Below are 22,495 nucleotides of genomic sequence, written 5' to 3'. Positions count from 1 at the left end.
TTTTATCCTACTCCCTTGGCAAAGCTAGTTGCATTCAGGTAATGGCGGAGTATTTGCGGGGCAGCAGGGAACACTATATTTTAGACAGTTGATTAATTTTTTTTAAACTGTACTAAAAAAATCACAGTTACTATAGGCAAAATTTCCTTTTCCTCGCAGTTACTTTAGAACAGTGGTCATAGATAAGTATTATCATCCTGTGCACTGTAGGGCTCTGGTGCTGGTGTGAATTTCTAAAACAAGTGGGCCTGAATACGCCATTACTCCAGGAAAAACACATAAAACCATTGATGGCAAAACAATGTAAAGTGTTTATTTCTACAAACTAGGTCAAATATACAACCAGTTACTGAAAAGGATGTGACAGCAAATGTGGTTATACAGCATACACTACAATCCCACAATTTACCACACCCAGCTCCATCCGTATTCACCCAATGCCGACACCTAAAATTAATTAGAAAGTGTCATCTTGATATCATGCTGGAAAAGTCTACATGACCTAAGTGGTGGGAAACAATGGTAAATTTCTAGTATAAAAGGTACCAAGTTGCTTTACAATCTATTATCTATTAAACTTCCATTTTTGTAGATGGAAATACTTTTTTTGTGAAAAGATGTTGAACTGGCAAGCCTACATGACCCTAATTATAATCACTGTTAGTGAAGAGGACAGTTGCAGCCAGGGGATACACTGTCCCAAATCACCGCTTTAGTACCAACTAACTATACAAATAGATTGTGAGCATCATAATAAATATTCCGTGGGGTTTTCAATGCTGCAATGCCTCCACCAAGTTGTGTTATTAAAGCTGGTTATTCAATGCAGGCAGTTAGTCATGCACAAACACAGACATAGAGAACTCACGGATCAGAGTAAGAAAGATACTCTTTAGAAACAGCATGTTATTCATAGAGCGTTCTTGCAAAGAGAAGCTATTTAACAATCTTATGCGGCTCTTACATACACTTGTCATTCTGCAGCCAATCCAGAGCCTAGTTTTGGTTTACCCTCTTATCATAGACAAGCAGAAGGAACTAATAATACAAAAAGTAGGATACAGAGGTTGTATATATAGTAACAGAATAATACACAGTGCCATTAGATACATTTTTTATATTAGAACATGTACATTTTGTATCAAACTTTGATGGCTAATAAACTGTAGAATTATTTAGCAGAAAAAAATGCATATTTCAGAAAATAATCTATTACAGCAGTTATTTTTCTTTTATGCTATTCTCATTCTTTAATTCAAGGTTCAGTTTCAGCATGGTTCATTTCCAAGCAAATTATATAAGCAACTGCAGGATTTTTATAAATGCTTTCAACAAAAAAAAATATTCCCCAATGCTTTACCTTTAAAGCTGCACACCAAGTACAAAATTTTACAAAATCCCTCTGCAATAAATACGTAAGAAAGACAGTGCATATTAGAAGACAGAGATAGGACTTCAATAAATCGGCCAAGTCTGTCAGTACTTGACCCAGGACTAAAAGTAAGATGCAGAACAGGTGGAAAAAATGGCTATTGTGGAAAGAAAAGCAGAACCACCTCAACCTTACTGTACAATAGGTTCTGTATGTTAGTTGGCTGAATGCCTGTACCAGTTGAAGTGCTGTGTACATACTTGTTTGACTAAGTTTAATTGCTTGTGACCCTGATCTTCTACCTTGGTATTCTGTTTTGCATCTCTTCTGCCTGCCCCTGACCTGGAATGGAATTCTGATTTTTAAACCTAGGGGCCTTGACCTGTGGAGTTTCCTTAAGCAAAGTCCAAATCTAAGCCTTTGGTAAGGACTTTGACTGTAGAGAGAGCCCCTGGCATTCTACTTGGCAAATATTGTTTGCTGTAGCTGTACAGTGGACTCCTGCTGCCAATCAGAGTCCACCTTACAAGTATTAGTCAGCACTATGAACTAATTGACTATCGCTACACTTATCATTAAACCAGAACCTGAAATTCTCCCAGAAATGAGAGATTACAGCCGGACAGGGCAGAGTGGTGAGAACTGGGGTGCGGGAGAATCTGTGTTAACTAGCGGTCACCAGGCATTGGGGTTAGCAATGTACAGTAGCCAAAAAATTGGATCTGCATTTAACAGTAGACACTAATGGACTGTGCAGTGTAGTGGTCACCAGAATACTATGCATTGTATAGTGTACATCAGAGTTAGCATGGCACCGTATTTTGGTCAACAGAATGTTCTCTGTATTGTATATTGGCCAAAAGCACAGACTCTGCTCTGTAACTGTGTTGTATTTTAATATAAATATCCGAAATAACCATTTTTCATACATCTTATTGGCTTGCCGTATTTCGTCTCTACATATAGTTGGTTAATTCATAGTTTAGCAGCAAGTTTCAATATGTGAAGCAATAGCTAAAGATAGAGCAGGGTAGTGTAGGTAATATGCATATGTTTGTTTATTTTTTATTTGCTTTTTTAGGTGTAATGGACAAGGAGTGCAAATTAGTTTATTATTTTGCACATAAGGAAAATACTGGTTATTTTTTCATGTAGGACACAAATTCTTGAAAGCTTTATTTTTACACTGACATTTGAAGTTGATCTAGGACAGGAGTGGCAAACTAGTTGGCAGGGGCGACTGGGCAGGGGGACATATGCCCTCCAGGCTGGTCAATCTGTTTCCTCTTTTGGGCTGCCTCAGAGAATGCGGTGCCATCCGCATTATATGTATATGCAGACGGCAGCACTCCGTGGACAGTGCTACAGGGCTCCTCCCATAGCCTACAGGAGCCCTGTAGCAGTAAATCACTGAGGGCCAGGGTGTCAGATTGACACCCTGAGCCCTGCATTTCCTCCCCCCAGTACCAGCCCTCTAGATATGATTGGGCAGCCCCAATCATAATCATAAACATGGGAGCCTCAATCTCACTAGAAGGCTCCCACGAAGTAGGGATAGATTAATAAATATATAAATATATATATATATATATATATATATATATATATATATATATATATATATATATATATATATATATATATATATATATATATATGGATATATATATATATACACATATAAATAAAATAAATAAATAATATTAATAAATAAATAAATAAATAAATTATATATATATATATATATATCTAATATATAAATGCTTAGTGGCGTCTGTCTGTCTGTGTGTGTGTGAAAAAAAAAAACCAAGTTGCAGCACCACCTGCTGGGCAGAGTTATACACTGACCTACTAAATTCTTAGTGTGTGTGGGAAAAAAAAATCAAAAAGGGCTGAAATTTGGTAGGGCTCAAACTCATTTTCGTGAGGTAATTTTACCTCATGAACACACATGTGTAGAGGCGTGCGTTAGTGTGTGTGTGTGTGTGTGTGTGTGTGTGTGTGTGTAAAAAACTATTTTCTCAGAAAGGGCTCATCCAATTGACCTGAAATTTGGTATACTGACATTATTTGACAAAAAAATTAGAATAGTCAAGTCAGTTAACTTCCATCATCCCCCCTTCCCCCCGTGGGAGGGGTAGTAAAGGCTAAATTTATGAGTTGAGGGGTCAAACTCATTTTCGTGAGGTAATTTTACCTCATGAACACACATTAAAAAGGCCGCTTGCATCGGGAACTAACGCTCCTCCCCTGAGGAGGCCTGGGCTAGGTCCAAATGCATGACAAGAACCTTTTTAAGACCTTAAGTAGCTTGATTTGACTAGAATGCATGAGTATCATGCACGGGTTAACTTGTGTGTATATATATATATATATATATATATATATATATATATATATATATATATATATATTTATTTTTTTATACTGGTAGCTTGCCCACCAATACAATGTCAGCTTCCAATACAGTAGGAGGCTCCCATTTAGGCAGGGCAGGACAAACACCCAACCCTGCAGCCATTATTGAAGACAAGAGCAAGGAAAGCACAGCAAGAATTAAGAAAACAAAAAAAGAGAAATTACAATCACTTTTATTTAGGTAAGTGTATGTTCAGTTTTTTAATATTGTCTATTTCATTTTTATTGTTAAAAAAAATAGCCTTTTTTTGTGTAGGTGTGGGAATAGATCATCATACAAATAGCGTAGTGTTATATGTATGATGATCTATTAACAGTGCTTGATAAATAGGTTCCCCCAACAGGGGTTATCGTCAGTGATTACCCTATTAGTATTTTGCGGAGCAAAACCAAGCAATTTTGCTGGCAAAAACATCAGTTTTTTAAGGCAAAATGGCTTTTTGCTATTTGATAAATCAGCCCCTGTGTTCAGTACTGTAAGAGAACATTATTATATAATTTATTGCTATAATATGATAGATATATATCCCATTATAATCATCCAGGTATGTAAAAAAGGTGCTGTAGAGGGAAATGACATATAAAAGAAAATGCAATATAAAGTGTTTTGGTTTTTTTCTGCATGTCTCTTGCGCCTTAAAAAGTACGTAAATTTTTATTTAATTTTAGTGAAAGATAACCTTGTTTTCTGGGTAGCATTGTAATCTATTTTATACTACATCTTTAATGATCAGCAGGCTAGTCATCCCCTTGAAGACGGTATGAGAGACCGAGGCCAGCAGTCGGCGAAGCTTACTGTGAGTGAGCTACATTGCGTGGGCACATTTGACTACCTATCAGGGTAAGGTAGGACAGACATATAATATATCTATGCTTGTGATGGTGGGAAATATAAACAAAATACAGAAATTTGATGTATTTATGATGGGAGATTTTGTATATATATATATATATATATATATATACACAAGTTAAACCGTGCATGATACTCATGCATTCTAGTCAAATCAAGATACTTAAGGTCTTAAAAAGGTTCTTGTCATGCATTTGGGCCTAGCCCAGGCCTCCTCAGGGGAAGATCGTTACTTCCCGACGCAAGCGCCCTTTTTAATGTGTGTTCATGAGGTAAAATTACCTCACAAAAATGAGTTTGACCCCTCAACTCGTAAATTTAGCCTTTACTACCCCTCCCACGGGGGGAAGGGGGGATGATGGAAGTTAACTGACTTGACTATTCTAATTTTTTTGTCAAATAATGTCAGTATACCAAATTTCAGGTCAATTGGATGAGCCCTTTCTGAGAAAATAGTTTTTTCCACAAACACACACACACACTAACGCACGCCTCTACACATGTGTGTTCATGAGATAAAATTACCTCACGAAAATGAGTTTGAGCCCTACCAAATTTCAGCCCTTTTTGAATTTTTATTCCCACACACACTAAGAATTTAGTAGGTCAGTGTATAACTCTGCCCAGCAGGTGGCGCTGCAACTTGGGTTTTTTTTTCCCACACACACACAGACGCCACTAAGCATTTATATATTAGATATATATATATATATATATATATATATATATATATATGTATATATATATATATATATATATATATATATATATATATATATATGTATATATATATATATATATATATATATATATATATACATATGTGTGTGTATGTGTATATATATATATATATATATATATATATATACACACACACATATATATATTGTGGCAAAAGCCCGCTACTGCAGAAGCACACGCGAACAACTTCTTCCTTTTTACGTAGTTTTATTGTCAGGATGGTAAATGTTTTGATACCGTACAGTTTTCACAGCATTTCTTGGAGACCCTAAATGCTAGCTAGACATATCTCAGCTCCCTCAAAACCAGCCAGCTTCCCCAGCGTTGATCTCCCTGAACAAATGGCACAAACAAGCTTTTATACATGTTACTCCTCCCCCAGCCTTAGCTTGATGGACAGGTGACACACCCACCTTCTCTTTAAAAGAAAACACCCATCAGTGGCTCTGTTTGCACAGACACACCCAGTCTGTTTGCTGAGAGGAAATCATGTAAGTTAAAAAACTTTAAACTACACATACGTTTTTACCTGGTTTAATCTCCACCTAGGTGCATAACTGTGCCTATTTTTAATTCTGTTTGTATACTTTCTCTTCCTCTTGTCAGAAAAATGCCTCCCTTTGTTACAAAATATATATATATATATATATATATATATATAAAATCATCATTATCATCATCATTTATTTATATACTGCCAACATATTCCGTAGCGCTTTACAATTGGGAAGAAACACAGTAAACTAATAAACAAACTGGGTAAAAAGACAAAGAGGTGAGAAGGCCCTGCTCGAAAGCTTACGATATATGGGACAATGGGAGTTTGATACATGAGGTTAAGTCTACATTTCGCATTTCGGTTTAGCCAGACTGCAAAGGTAAAAGTGACTCATAAGCTAAATGATCCTGTCACACAACAATGTTGGTCAGGGGGTAGTTGTCTTGTGTGAAACTGTGTAACGGATGGTAATAGGGTAATGTAGTGAGGTTAAGAGGGTGTTGAGGAATATTATAAGCTTGTCTAAAGAGGTGGGTTTTCAGAGAACGCTTGAAAGTTTGTAGACCAGAGGAGAGTCTTATTGTGTGAGGGAGAGAATTCCAAAGAGTGGGTGCAGCGCGAAAAAACGTCCTGTAACAGTGAATGGGAGGATGAGAGACGCAGATCTTGTGCAGAACGGAGTTGCCGAGTTGGGAGATATTTTGAGACAAAAGAGGAGATGTATGTTGGTGCAGCTTTGTTCATGGCCTTGTAGGTTAGCAAAAGTATTTTATATTGGAATCTGTAGAAAACAGGCAACCAGTGTAGAGACATACAGAGTGATTCAGCAGAGAAATAACGATTTGCAAGGAAAATCAATTTTGCCGCTGCATGCTAAATAGATTGCAGGGGTTTGAGTCTGTTTTGGGGAAGACCAGTAAGGAGGGAATTGCAATAGTCAATGCGGGAGATGATAAGTGCATGACTTAAGGTTTTTGCATTGTTTTGTGTGAGATATGTGCGAATTCTGGAAATGTTTTTTAGATCTATATAACATGACTTAGATATAGAGTCAATGTGGATAGGTCGGAGTCAAGGATTACAACTAGGCAGCGAGCTTGTGGGTGGGATTTATGGTCATGTTATTGACAGGAATAGAAATGTCAGGTATGCTCTTGTTGGTGGGTGGAAATATTATTAACTCTGTTTTAGAAAGATTGAGTTTGAGTTGGCGAGAGGACATCCAAGATTAAATGAATATGCATATATATATATATATATATATCATATATATATATATATATATATATATATATATATATATATATATATATATATATATATATATATGATATATGCAGGTACCCAGAGAGGACGTCTATGTACAACCATTCTCAAGCTTCTGCTAGCCATGTTTTAAACACAGAGGGTCGGAGAGACGATGCGGTGTCTGTCCAAATGCTATTGTCACGGGCACTAGAAGTTTCTACCCAGGTTCCACCAGATAGTAATGCTGCCAGAGGGGTGGAGTTACACCACGAACCTCTGAGCAGTGAGGTGAATGGTTGGAGTTTAAGGAACAGCAGGTAGATAGGAGATGAGTGAGGAAGTCAGCGACTTGCAGCTATAGATGTGATGAGTCAGTGACTTGCAGCTATAGATGTGATGAGTCAGTGACTTGCAGCTATAGATGTGATGAGTCAGTGACTTGCAGCTATAGATGTGATGAGTCAGTGACTTGCAGCTATAGATGTGATGAGTCAGTGACTTGCAGCTATAGATGAGATGAGTCAGTGACTTGGAGAGAAAGTTGTACCACTGTAGTGATGAGGAGACTTGTACTGGTGCTGGTAGGTAGCGGGGTAGTCGGTGGTCTGCGTGTAGCAAGTTGTACCACCGCTGTGGTGAGAAGGCTTGTCCAACACAGATATGCAGGCACAACGAATAGTCTGTAGCAACAATGTGTAACTCGAGAAAGCAGAGCAGGTAATCAGCTGGAGAACTGAAGACACGAGCTGGAGAGTACTCAGTCTGTAGCGGTATGGGAACCGTTTGAGGAATAGAGCAGGGAATCAGCTGGAACTGAAGACACGAGCTAAACACAGGAACACCTTCAGAGACTCACAGGGAGTGAGAATCAAGATCAGGCAACTACCTAAGGCTGCAGGTGCCTTAAGTAGGGTGAGGTGATTGATCCATCAATCACATTAGTGGTCAGGTGTAGTTGTTAAAGGGACCTGCGCATGCGCAGTGCGACAGGATGGTGGACGGCCGCGGTTCAACACAGGTGTGAGCGGGAAAGATGGAGAACCACGTACCAGAGTGGAGGCACTCACACTCCGGTGAGTGACAGCTATCCAGAAACAATGATGGCTCCAGGGCGTATAACGAAAAGCAATACTGCCTGTACTGTGAGAAGTCCGTCTTAAAAATTGCCCGGCACATGGAGCATGTTCACAGCAATGACACTGAACTAGCCTGAGCCCTGAAATTCCCCAAGCACTCGAAAGAAAGGTGCATGCAATTGGCACGTCTTCGCAATAGGGGCAACTTTGCACACAATGCTGAGGCAATGAGGGCAGGCCATGACGCTCTGGTTCCGTGCAAACTTCCAGACAAAGAGATGGATTCTGAAGGCTTCATGCACTCTGTAGCCTGCCAGGGCTTGTTTGCAAGGAAATACTTGTGGCGACACATGAAGAGATGTAAGCTAAACCGAAGGGGCAACAAGCTCACACCTGGCAAGACCAGAGTCCAGTCACTGTGCACCTTTGTTCAGCCAGTTTCACCTGACATCAGTGATGGCTTTTGGAAGCTCTTGAGTGACATGACCCAGGATGAAGTCTTTCTTGCAGTCAAAAATGATCGATGCATCATGCAGATGGGACAGCATATGTTCGACTGGGTCGGATCAGCTGTTAGCAGGCACGAGTACATCCATCAGAAACTTAGAGAAATGGGCAGGCTACTGCTACAGGCCAGAAGAGCTACCTATTTGGAGAGGATGGAAGACTTTAGAGCCCCACCGAACTTTCTGCACGTAGTAGATGCTGTGAAGCTGGTAGCTGGCTATGACGAGGAGACAGGTACAGTTAAGACGTCCTCGCTGGAACTCAAGATCGGGCACGGCCTGCAAAAGATAGCGAGCATTGTGGAGTTCGGAGCCATGATGGTTGGCTGCAGTGCAGCGGTTGAAAACACACGAAATTTCAGGAAGCTATATGAGGCGAGATACAATGAGTTGATCTCATCGGCTGCCTTGAAAACTCTTAAGGAGTCCAAGTGGAACATGCCTCAGCTCTTACCTTTCATGGAAGATGTGAAAAAGAGGGCTATCCACCAAGCCTATGTTTAACCACTTGGTACTACTTGCAAAAGTCATCCTGGCACAGGTGATCTTGTTCAATCGAAGAAGGGAAGGGAAAGTTTCTCCTCAAGAGGATGAGAGGAAGCTCTGCTGGCACTTCACTCGCATTGAAATCCGAGGAAAACGAGGGAGAAAAGTCCCCATCAAGCTGACACCAGCCATGCAAGCTGCAATGGAACTTCTCTCAGAAAAGCATGACAAATTTGGAGTGGATAGTCAAAATGTCTACATGTTCGCCAGACCAGCTGCCTTGTCACACTTCAGAGGCTCCGATTGCATATGACTGTTTGCCCAAGAGTGTGGGGCCAAGCATCCCCACACGCTGTCTTCCACGAAGCTTTGAAAGCACATTGCCACTCTCTCGAAGGTCCTCAACCTAGAAGACAGAGAATTGGATCAGTTGACAGACTTCCTTTGGCACCACATCAGGGTGCACCGGCAATATTACCGCCTTCTAGGAGGTATCCTCTGATTTGCCAAAATCAGCAAACTGTTAATGGCTCTCGAAAGTGGTAGACTGGCCTAATTCAAAGGCAAGAATTTGGGCGAGATGCACATTGATTTGGACAGTAAGTGAAAAATCTGGTGTCTGATGTATGCTTTTGACTTTTACCTGGGTCATTTACTTATCTGTTTCTTTTCAGAACCCGTCCAGCTACAGAGCAACATGTTGGATGACGAGCAATCCCCCGTGACAGAGGGACAAGTGGCCAAGCGTTTAGTCGAAACTTCCACGTCAGAAAAAAAGGCGGTGTATGGACCTGGCAACACGGGACCAGTGTCCAGCCATGGCTTCCACAGATAGGTGTAGCACATAGTTTTGCTAGGCAGAAGAACTTTGCCTTCTCTGTATTTTGCAGAGCCATAATGGACTTCCTTTTAGGTTGCAAAGAAGTGCGGAGGAAATCCTGGGACAGAGAGGAGGTCCAGGCTGTGAATAAACACCTGATGAGGTTTATACAGACATGCCGGGTGCCCGGAAAGTGAGACTGTGTTGTGTGCCTCATGGCTGAAGCATCCATACTCAAAGATCGGAAATGGTCGGGGGTGAAATTCTACATAAAGAACTGCATAACAGCTTTAAAGAGGGATCAAACTTGTTGAAATGATGCAAAGTGGTTGAACAGGACTGTAGCCTCCATGGCTAGGTGTCGGTGTAAACGGGCATGCGGATGTCCTCAGAAGGCCAGAATACACAAAACTTTACTTGCCATAGTTATTATTTGCTAATTTATGTAGGTGGGAATGTGGATGTCCTCAGACAGTCAAAATACATGACACTTTACCCATCTTGCAGTCCGTGTCAGTACTTTATGCAATGTCAAAGTGTAAATCTCTTGTGGTAACTCTGGTGACAAACCGCTCCTACACATACCCCTATGATTGATCTATCGACAGGGCATTAGGAAAGGGGTGTCCCTACACGCCATGTTCCAGACATGGGTCCTCATGATGCAATAAAAACAAGTATGTGTGTGTATATACACACACATACACACTTGTAAGGATTTGATCTTGATTCTGAGTGTGTGTTTAAGTACAATGCAGTTCTAAACAAAAAGTGGTGTACATACATTAGGCGCCAATCTCAAACATATCAGAGTCTGAGGCAGTTTCCTTTTCTTCACCGAACATCAGTATTATAAAAAAAAATTCCTCACTGAAGCTCAAGAAAATTGATATAGTGTAGTATGTTCTTTTCAAATAATCACACTTCTCAAACACACAGATTGGAAAATTTCCATATAGACACCATGTGATGATAAGTAAAAATAGCACCAGATAGGAACAATACTCAAGGGGGTAAATGTATCAAGCTGAGAGTTTTTTGGCGACTTTGAAAAGTGGAGATGTTGCCTATAGCAACCAATCAGATTCTATCATTTTGTAGAATGTACTAAACAAATGTTAGCTAGAATCTGATTGGTTGCTATAGGCAACATCTCCACTTTTCAAAGTCGCCGAAAAACTCTCAGCTTGATACATTTACCTCCAGGGGGTAAATGTATCAAAGTCCGGTTTTTTCATCTCGCGGGAGATCGGCATCTTTGCAGCTAAAATTTGAAGGGGCGTTGGCTTGTAAACCGCCCCTTTAAATTTTAGCTGCAAAGACGCCGATCTCCCACGAGATTTAAAAACCGGACTTTGATACATTTACCCCCAGGTGTCTATTCCACCTTGTCCCCAAAAGACATATGCTTACAATGTTTCCAATGAGTATAATGCAGTTCTGCTTTATTCTCAGTATTTCTAATCACCTTCTGCACTATATTAGGTACATTTAGGGACCAGGTATATAACATACTGAGTATTATAAGTGGAATTAAATTGTTATTACATCTGCTTCAATAATATTGTGTTGTTGACAAAGAATACAAGTGTGAATACGTGTAATGTTGTATACTCTTATTTGCATGACCTATTATTACAATCTGTTATTTGGAGCCATATTTTTATGCTGGTCTGCCACTCACAACAATTTTTCGGTGATTACAAAATGATAGTTCGTTCCAGCTTAATAAATCAAATAAAAAACTAAAGTGAAAGGAGGTGCTCAGAACGCTAGAGAAAAAAGAACGAAAAGAGCTTGATTTGGCTGGAAATGATCCTAAACAAATGGAACTATCTTTTACAGGGGTATGTTAGAAGTTATCTTTTTAAGAATACCAACTCATAAGGCATGGGTTTCGGACCCCGATTACCATGAGCTACATTGGGTGTTGGTACACCAATTTAATTCTAATCACACTCCCTTACAGTCACTGCTGGCGGGGCGGCTTGGTATGCGGGCTCCACCGCTCCTGATTCAGGCAGTTAAGATTTGGACAATCTGTAATAAAATAATGAAACAAACTGACATTGATCCATATACTCCTATCTGGGGGGCAAAGAAATTTGAGAAGTTGAATACAGTGAAGAGGGCCAGGGAGTGGTCTCGGTTAGGTGTGGTGTCGGTAGGTCAGCTTTATGATACAAATGTACTTAAATCCTTCGAACAGTTGGTTGGGGAATTCTCTGTACCCAGAACAATGTTTTATTCTTACCTTCAGTTACGACACGCCCTAAACACACAATTTAAAAGGGAGACTTTGGTGTTTGGGGTGGATCCACTGAGGAAACAATTACAGGCCTTGGGTTATAGAGGTCTGATCTCTCGAATGTATTCATATCTTCTGTATGAATCCACTGCAGATGATTTGGATGGTTTGAGGAATCAGTGGGAAATAGATATTGGCCCTTTATCAGACAAGGAGTGGGAAATGGTTACAGACAGTACTAAAGGTTATACTTCATCATTAAAATTTCAACAAATACAGGTGTTTATCTTACACAGGGCCTACTTTACCCCTATTAGATTGGCAAAATTTCGCCCGGATGCTACCCCTAACTGTCCGAAATGCAATTTGATTAATGCTAACTTTTGGCACCTTCTATGGGAGTGTTCATGTATACAAATCTTCTGGCGAAGGATCAGGAGATGTATTCAGGTTACTGGAATTGAAGTGTCTCTTAGTTCACCGGCCACTTGTCTCTTTGGGCTCCGATTGAAGGGGAAAGTTAATAAACTGACAAAAATGTACATTTCACAGTTATTGATGTTGGCTAAGGTCTGTATAGCGAGGCTGTGGTTGGCCCCGACGAGTCCCACGGTTAAAAATTGGAAGGCACTGGTCAATACCACCATAAGGCACGAGAGATTTGTTTATACTAGCAGACAGGCTCTGAAGGAATTTGAGAATATATGGTACAGATGGTTAGAGTCTCCATTCTATCCTATGTCATCTAGTACAGATGCTCTATCTACTTAAATGTATGGCTACCGCAGTTCTTATAATAAGTATCTGAGTCCATGTAATAAACCCTGCATGTGTAATTTAAAAAAAAAAGAATACCAACTCAACTAGTTTTGAATAGGTATGGATTTTCTTGTGTTCCTTTTTCCAGTTTTATAAATTGATATACTTTGTTGATGTTCCTTTTGTTTCTGCATGCCGAATATTTAAAGCTGCAGTAACATATAAAAGTGGTTAACATTTCATTCACAGCTTTAAAATGGCTGCAGTTGGGTGGGGAAGGTCGAGTGAGTGAGATGAACAGAATCTATTGATCAAAAGCCGCAATGGTCGCAATTGCAGATTATCATTGGTTTCTCCCTCTTACTCACTTCAAAGCATCACACACCCCTAGTTTTCATCCAGAAAAAAACTAGCTCTGGGAAATATATTCTGCACTTAGCAGCCCCCAGGGTTGTGCTGAAGGGGATGGTCCTACAAAGGTCTTGGTGGTAGTGCAGCTTTAAAGCTACATAACTTAAAGATCTGGGGCTTCCTTGACACAAAAATTATTTCAAGCTACCAATGTACTACATAAAAGGCATACCGAAGAGGTTATTGCTGGCACAAGTGATAATACAAACCCTCCAGAAGTGTTATATAAGAAGGAAGAGGATTCAGAAGCCAATGTCAGTGACTAGGAGGTTGTCCCTGAAACAGTGGCGGATCCAGGGGGGGGGCGATCGGGGCATTCGCCCCCCTAGCAGCAAAAAGCTAGGTCCCAGCCGCCGATTAAAACGGGAGGGGCGGGGCTAAGCGTGAGCGGGGGCGGGGCTAAATGTGGACCAGCCAATCAGAGTGGTCCCAGCCGGCGGCCACAATGGGAGGGGGCAGGGCCAATCGCGGGCAGAAGGCGGGGTTAACACAGGCCAGCCAATCAGAGCAAAGGAGGGGCGTGATTATGCAAAATCGCCCCCCCTAAACATAAAGTCTAGATCCGCCCCTGCCCTGAAAGCAGCTCTCAGCTGAGCTCTCAACTACAGTCATTCCCAGGAAGAACCTAGGAGCTCTCCTGAGATAGAGATCACGGTAGAAGAGAGCTGTGACTTGGACGTGGTTGTAAAATCTATAAGTCTGTGCTTTCTCCATCAAGCTCTTCTGCAGAAAAATTTGCATTTGTTGAACAGCACCCTTATCAGACAACTACCATGTGACAACATTCCATTTAAAGAGGCAGATTTCTATCATCAACAAAACAACAAAATGGAGACCATGTTAGGCGCTCTTGGCTAACAAGATCATCACCATCACCATCATCACCATTTATTTATATAGCGCCACTGATTCCGCAGCGCTGTACAGAGAACTCATTCTCATCAATTAACTATTGATGGCTAATTTTAAAGTGCTTGGGCTTGACTGCCATAAAATTGCTGGTGAGTCATTTGATGGTACAGCAAACATGAGGAGTTCATATGTAGGATTATGATCACAGATTGCTAAAGTAGTGCCTGATTCCATTTACATTTGGTGCTATCGCCACATCCTCAATCTATGCATTTCTGATTGTTGTGAATTCCTTGAAGCAAAAAAGTTCTTTGGTCTATTAAATCACATGCCTTCTTTTATTGGAGATTACCACAAACGTATAAACATATGAGCCAAACAACTTCCTAAAAGACAAGGACAAGAGACGCTTTTAAGATTGCACACTATCTTGTCTCCCCAATTTTCTGCAAAGGAGAAGGTCCTTAATTGGGTATTTGGGGAGAGGCAGTCCCTGTATTTGGATGCTATTGAAGTCTTATTTTCATTCTCGCAGTTGGGAAATTGTGATTCAAGGGCCACTTCTGAAGCTACAACTTTATATGAAAAACTGTGCGAGTTGAAGACCATTTATTTATTTTTTTAAACTCTTTTTTTATTGTACAAAGAATTGAACAAATTTACATCACGTCAAATAACGGTAGTAGGTTTCTTCAATGTACAAATAACATTTTTCTTTTTATACAGTATATATAACATACACAGAAGAAAAACAAAAGGGAGAGAAAGAGAAAAATAAAATAGAAAAGAAGAGAAGAAGAGAGGTAGGGAGACAAGGGGAGGGGAGGGAGCTAAGACTGGTCTTGTATCTAGATAACGATGTTTCCTAGGGTTTCCTGTTACACAATCTACATCTTCCAGTTATTTCCAGTTATTTGGCTAGCTGTCACTCAATCTTATTCTGAGTCAATTTATATCCAACCCAACCTCCATCCTTATAAATTCCTTAGCAAAGACCACCTAGTATCTTCAAAGACATGCATGATATTGAGCTGAGTCGATTCTTCCAGCGTATCTATAAACGCACCCTATTTAGTATGGAACTGCTTAACTCCTTTCTCCAAATCATGGAAGGTGGCTCGTCTATCAAAATATAAGGTTTTCAACAATTCTTATTTAATCTCTAATATCGATGGAGTTTTTTGGGATGTCCAATTGCTTAATATGGCTTTCTTTGCCAAAGTGATCATGATTTTGAGCAGCGGTATAATTTGCAAACCTTCTATCTGGTCTTTCCAGGAATCAAAAACTGCAAACAATAGTACCTCATAATGAGCGGATACTTGTATTTTAAATGTAACGTTTATGTATGTCACCAGTTTATTCCAGAATCTAGCTATCCTTGGGCATGACCACAGGTTGTGTACCAAAGAGGCCTGAGTTTTTTGACATTTTGGGCATATGCCCGAATCTGTTATTACTATACACCTCCTCTGCATTTGTGATATATACGCCCTATTAATTGTTCTGATATGAACCTCTTGAAGTCTGGCAGAGCTGAGAGCTTTCAATGTATGTTTCATATAACATAGGTTCTCTACCGGGGGGCGTAAATCTGTGAGGTCTTGTTTCCAAGACTCCCATGTTTTGGACCACACCTTATCAAGTTCAGCATCAATCAGGTCAGCATATAAGTATTTAATCTTAAATCTATTTATTCTAGAGAAGACTAAGGTTGCTTCCTGAAGCCCTGTGCCTTCTGTATCATTTAATAACCATTCTCGTTGCTTACTCAGAGCATAGTGCCGAATCTGCAAATAGATATAGAAATGATTGTGTGGGAAAGCATGCATTTCCTGATGTTGCTGAAAAGAGTATAGTGTGCCCCCTGGATCAAAGATATCTTTCACCGCCATAATTCCCTTTTCTTTCCAAAGTCCGGACATCTTATTTTCAAGTGAGGGCGAAAACTCTGGGTTACCCCAAAGTGATAGGTATTTTGTATATTTTGGGCTACTTTTAAACTCTTTATTTATTGCTAACCAAGCAGCATACGTATCTCTAAATAGAATGTTATGCAATTTTACAGATGGGATCTTTGCCCTGGGTAAATGAAGTAAGGCAGCTAGGGCATAAGGATGAAAACATTCTTCCTCTAGGGATTTATTAGTAAAGCACTCTATCCCCAACAGCCAGTCTGAGATGTACCGAAATATTAATTAACAGAAAGAAGAAGAGAAAATGACCTTAAGGGGCACTCATGAATGGATATAAACATATATATTTACATTATATTGATATGTTGATATCGTTAAAATCATTCTTTATTATGTACCATGTTAAGAACGTACTTCTAGTAGCAAAATATTTAAAATTTGTGATTGAGAGCATACATTGACATAAATGATAAATCAGTTAAAATAGACAATACTTGGTTTTCTAGCCGCGAGGCTACTCTAATATCCTTGTACTTTATTAAATTGATACTTTCACAGAACCACTTTCAGGTATAACTATAAACTCCAATTGCTAATTTTCAACAAAATATCTTCCTCAGTTTTAATATTGAGGTTACACCTCTAAGATAGGCTATTAGGGGTTAAATCTGACAGTAGATTGTATCGCTTCTAATTTGCACTAAAGCCCCTTGATGGCAGTGATATTGTCTACAGATTTTAGATACACCACTATTGGGATTATATGGTAAGTATCCAGAGTAATGATCTTATTGACTCCTCCTACATACGATCAGTAGTATGACCTCTCTCAATACTGCTCCTTCAATAATTCTATACATGTGGATAAGGAGACTGAGATTGATTGTCTAAGGTCTCAACCTCTACAGTACTGCAGTCTTACTAACTACTGCAGCAATATGGGACTTATTGAGATCGTATGCGCCGCTGCCTATTAGCTGAATCTAAATCTGGATTGATATCTATTCTGTTTGATTAGAGGTGTAAATATTATTAAGCAATTTGAGAGTATAGAGAGTAGCGAGCGCGGCATCCGCCGATGCGCGTTTCGCTAGTAGCTTTAACGAGGCAAGCCGAAGTTTCAGCATGATGGAATTTTTAAAGGGGAGAGCCCTCCCCCCTAGTGACCTCTTCCTTGGCAACGTTTGTAGCAACCATTAGGTTGCAAGGTTAAACTCCGGTTACGTGGATATTGAGAGGTATTCCCCTTTAGTGACACCTTCCTTGGCAACGCTATAGTAACCACTCGGTTACTGTATTGACTTCTAATAAGGGGATAATTCACTAAATCGGGGATAAATTGATGTTATAAAGGTACAATAAAGTTAGCGGGCAGTAAATTTAACACCAAGTATGGAGGATTGTCATTCATAATATAACAACCTCAATCGCGTAAATTGATATAGCAGTGGGTATATATAACGATGAACTAATATATACCATCACTCATGTTTGGAGATTAAAGGTAAGGAATGGCATATAATTATTGGGATTGATCACAACTATACCAGATTATTGGATACAAAATTGATGAGATCACCAATTGTGGATAAAGTGAATGAGTATTACTCACCTAGGGCCCGATTCATCAAAATTCGCAAACGCATACGCATCTGCTAAATGGCTCTGCGCATGCGCGAAACGACGCTTAAGCAGCGCAAAACACTACATACGCTACTCAAGCACGGCAGATACAGCTCTCAAAAGGCGACTCAATCTCAAACTCCAACGCAAATAGATTTGAGATGACTGCTGACCACTTGAGAACATATGGGTGGGAATGGGCGGAGAGTAGGCGCGGACTGGGCGGAGATGAGATAGTACTTGAGTAAAGTAGGCGTTATGCTTTTTCACTTGAGAATAGTAGGCGTTCCCTCTGCCCAGATGAGTGAAACTGACGTCACTCCTGTCTCAAATCTTTCACAAAAGTTAAGGAAGGCCAGGGTCATGTTTAACTCCAATACAGCTAGCTAAAACCACTATTAAACGCCTTTAGGAGCATCTTTTGCGTTTAAAATGCAAAACGAAATATGCACAACATACATACATATCAATACAGACTGCCTGTGGCAATTTTTTTTTTTTTTTTAAATTTTTTTTTTATTGAGCTTTTACATATCTTACAAATGTTCCATTAGTATGTTTGTGTAAATTAAGCTTGTTTTGCTTTAAATACCCCTTTCTAATCAATGCAATTCGCAAGTGCAACATGTTTGATGTTATTTTGGCCCTTTGGCCTCAATCCGGAACTGCCGGAATGCCGGAATTAGTTAGCTGGAAATAGCGCCCTCTGCTGCTTACTGCCTCTTCAGTAAAGAGGACTGCCTTTTATAGGCCTGTACACTGCTAGCCACATATCTTCTCAGCATTATGGGGAGAATCCAGGTCACAGTGCATTCCGGCTGCCGGAATGGTTGCCTCAGTGCATTCCACATTCATTCCACTGCCGGAATGGTTGCCTCAGTGCATTCCACATTCATTCCGGCTGCCGGAATGGTTGCCTCAGTGCATTCCACATTCATTCCACTGCCGGAATGGTTGCCTCAGTGCATTCCACATTCATTCCACTGCCGGAATGGTTGCCTCAGTGCATTCCACATTCATTCCACTGCCGGAATGGTTGCCTCAGTGCATTCCACATTCATTCCACTGCCGGAATGGTTGCCTCAGTGCATTCCACATTCATTCCACTGCCGGAATGGTTGCCTCAGTGCATTTCACATTCATTCCGGCTGCCGGAATTGTTGTGCACACTGCATGGGTAATTATTTCATTTTATGTAAAATGTCTCCCAAACAATAGACTTTGTCATAAATATTTATGATAAATCTCCAACCATTCTGAACAATTACCAATATCATTAGTCTCAATATGTTACATGCCTGATTTGACAGTTGGTGATGGTGCGTTTGCAAGAACAAATAATATTAATAGACATATAATAACTCGAAAATATATTTTAGGGTTTTACACACATGATTTATGCAAATTTAAAACAAGTGTACTATTACCACAGGGACACTTTTAACAGCAACACAAATTGTCTAGGGATATTAATGATCCCTAAGAGCCGAGGGCTGGTGAGGACTCGAACCCACGTAGCAAGCTGGCAAGGTGGATTGCCTAACTGCTACACCACTGTACAAGTGGTGATGTCAAGGGAATAGAATACAAATTAAAGATGACCAGCAACTTCTAGCATAAGTTGTTTCCCTTAAAACATGGGGAAAAATGCCAATACTTGGAAATATTATACCCAGAAAGATTTGGTGCATGCAGAGTCACAATTTATGCATATCGAAATATATCCATGTTGATAAATACAAATCAAAAATAGAACATTTATTGCTCCCATTTCTACAATTTGATTTGGTGGAGCACTTAGCTTTTTCCACTGTTGCCAGTACAGGATTCACATGTCTTTGAAATCCAAAGTCTTTGCCAACAACTGCTTTGCTGTGTTGTAGCTGATAACACTGTTGAACATTACGTATAGCCACCTTACACACCAAAACATATACTAAGTCACAGAGTGGAATAAATACCCTCAAACCTGTAAATATACCAAGGTTAGCCACATACACGCATCATTCAGGGTTCAAACTCATTACCTTGTTGTTGCAAGCTCATTTCTTTATTCACTGAGTTATACTTCACATTGAAACACCAACACCAAACTGCACATTAACTAGTTAGCACAGCTGAATGACTGTCTTAGACCTGATAAATTGGCCATGTTGCAATTAATATGAACAGCATGATGGATAACGTGGTATTAAAATATTAACCCTAGATAAACACACACATTAATAAAAACACTGTTTTACTAAAGCAGCAGGAGCTGCAAAAACGTCACCAAACAAACGCGAATTAAGCGCGTTTGCGAATCTTACGCTAAATACAAGCAGTTGCATATAGTTTTTTACTTTTAGGAGTATGCTTAATAATGTGTTTTATTAACTCACTTGGTGCTTAGGGTTGACCTGGGGCCTCGAACTTCTGCACTTAGTATTGGGGGGTGAAATACATAACCACTACACTATCGTGGCACATCTAAATGTAGCACATGCAAATGAATAATACCTCATAGAATTGTACTTAAAACTATTTTACCCATACTATTGCCACAACACTAACAGCTTAGCTCATTAATGACATCTGTAATAATCGTTATAATCTCTACTTACCTACAGAAAATAAACGTTGCTCAAATGTCAGGTCACTTTTACACAAAACCACACTTGGCTAATTAGAATGCACCTGCGTGCTCCTAATGACGTGTCCGGCATACTCTCCGGCCTACTCACCTGCATTTAATTCACTAATTACAGTGTTACTTAAAAAGACCTTGCTTGGCCTTCTGTGTTGTTGGGAGATTCACAATTCTGGGTAAGTAGCACTTAATGGTGAAATGTTTCATAATCTCTGCAGTTTATTGCTGTACCTTGCTCAACACTCATGTTTATTTGTAGGAAAAGATATTGGTGAGATACAGATAGAAAATTATGCTGAAAGGTCATAATGGTTAAGAATTTTATGTTGAAGGTTAGTGGAAAAGTCTTTAATTAGCTGCAGAGTTTGAATATTGAGGCAACTGTGTAGACTTGGGATGTGTCTCTGCATAGATACCTCTCGACTGTAGTGACACACAAAAAGATTATCCATCTATATTGATTAATTTTGTACCTGTTTACCCTCCCCTCCACAGATCTTGGTCCTGGATTGTGTTTTTTGGGTGTCTAGTGATTGCTTATTGACATTCCACATTTGTCTGTGTGTGTGTGGTAAGTAGAAACCAGATATTGTTTTATTACATACCCCTTGTTAAAATACTTTGCATTAAGAATGTCCATACTGTTTTTTGTTTTTCTTTTTTCTTTTTCTAATACCTTTTATTTGAAGTGTGGTTTTTCAGACCCTACCTTAAAGACACATTAACACACTGTGCTTGAGTCATTAAGGAGAGCAAAGGATAAAAAATAAGTAAATGTTCTAGTGGACAAAGCATGTTACAATGTAAGGGGTCAATGTTGTATTTATTTTTATTTTTTTTGGAACAAAACATAAATATCTTCACATTTAAAAGATCAGTGGTCAAATCATGTGCAAGCTTAGTCAAGGGTTGATTATCTAAGGTTATGGTTATTCAAAATGGGAATATGAATAGACATGGTCTGGTGTGTCACTGAAATGGTTTATATGTGTAATAATAGGGGAAAAACCATGCCTACCTGTATTTTACCTTTACAATGTGTGTAGAAAGTATAGCTTCATGCCTCCAAGTTTAGCCTTAATGTCTTTAGCTAAATGCACGTTAATGGGGTAGTTTAAATCAACAGCCTAATGTGGCAACATAATTGATGTTTGGTTTTTCTACAGTTTATTGATCAGCACATATAGTGTTGAGGTGCACATTATTGACACTTTATTTGTTTTTCTTATATCTACAGCCTTTAGATTACACTTGGCCTGCAGTGCTGGCTTTTCTGCCATTGCACTTCCTTTTGGAGTTGGTGGATGTTGCCATGGTGAAGGGTGTTTTCAAATGTAAGTAGTATAGTGCTATCTGCACTAAAATGTGATTGGCCAGTGAGTGTGCTCCATACAATAATGTCGTCGTTACTAAGCCTGCAATGTGTGGTTGCACAAACAAAACATATGGGCAGATTCTAGCTATGTAACATATGGGTTTGGTGTTTCAAATTAAGTCAAATAGTGCATTCAGAATCCTAGGTATAGTCCAAACACACAAGCCATTATTATACACTATAATATTACTGGCTTTTTTACACATGCCAATACATTGCTCAATCTCTTGATATCAAAATGCAAGTTGTCTGACCTAATATTGCCATATTAATTTGTTGCCTTTCGTTCAACAGGGTGTGTTGGCGTGGATTTAGGATTTGTGCAATTCGTGTCTCACTACATGTTGTTGAATTTCTCCAGAGCTCCAAGCCTGCTTATGTCTCTCTTCAGTCTGGCCAGATTGTCATCTCTTAATCCAAGGAATTTTTACACACACAGACCATTACCTTGTTTGCTTTGTTTTTGTCAGCACATTTGAATTCATATATGTAATAAATCTAGCCTATGCTGCAAATGTGTCAGCAATCAGTTGTCATGCCATTTTGTACCATTACTACAGTGCACTGATTAATATTTTAATACCCATAAATCCATGTGTAGTGCTTTCAAAACTATTGTGGAACATGTTTTATTTTAAATGAATATATGAAATCTAGGTGTGG

At 39.5% G+C, this 22,495-nt stretch overlaps 1 protein-coding gene across 2 annotated transcripts in view; it reads right to left on the bottom strand.

Moving 5' to 3' along the window:
- LOC142160381 (matrix metalloproteinase-9-like) overlaps positions 1 to 917 on the bottom strand; it is a 69,248-nt gene extending 68,331 nt beyond the window's left edge. For both annotated transcript variants that reach the window (XM_075215286.1, XM_075215287.1), the window contains exon 1: positions 869 to 917. In XM_075215286.1, the coding sequence (XP_075071387.1) occupies positions 869 to 914 (46 nt within the window). In that variant the 5' untranslated portion in view covers positions 915 to 917. The remainder of the gene's footprint in view (positions 1 to 868) is intronic.
- Positions 918 to 22,495: the final 21,578 nt, after the last annotated feature.

Source organism: Mixophyes fleayi, chromosome 6, assembly GCF_038048845.1.
Source record: "Mixophyes fleayi isolate aMixFle1 chromosome 6, aMixFle1.hap1, whole genome shotgun sequence".
Classification (NCBI taxonomy): domain Eukaryota; kingdom Metazoa; phylum Chordata; class Amphibia; order Anura; family Limnodynastidae; genus Mixophyes; species Mixophyes fleayi.
Note: the sequence above shows the minus strand (reverse complement) of the source record. Positions and strands in the feature narration are given on the sequence as shown.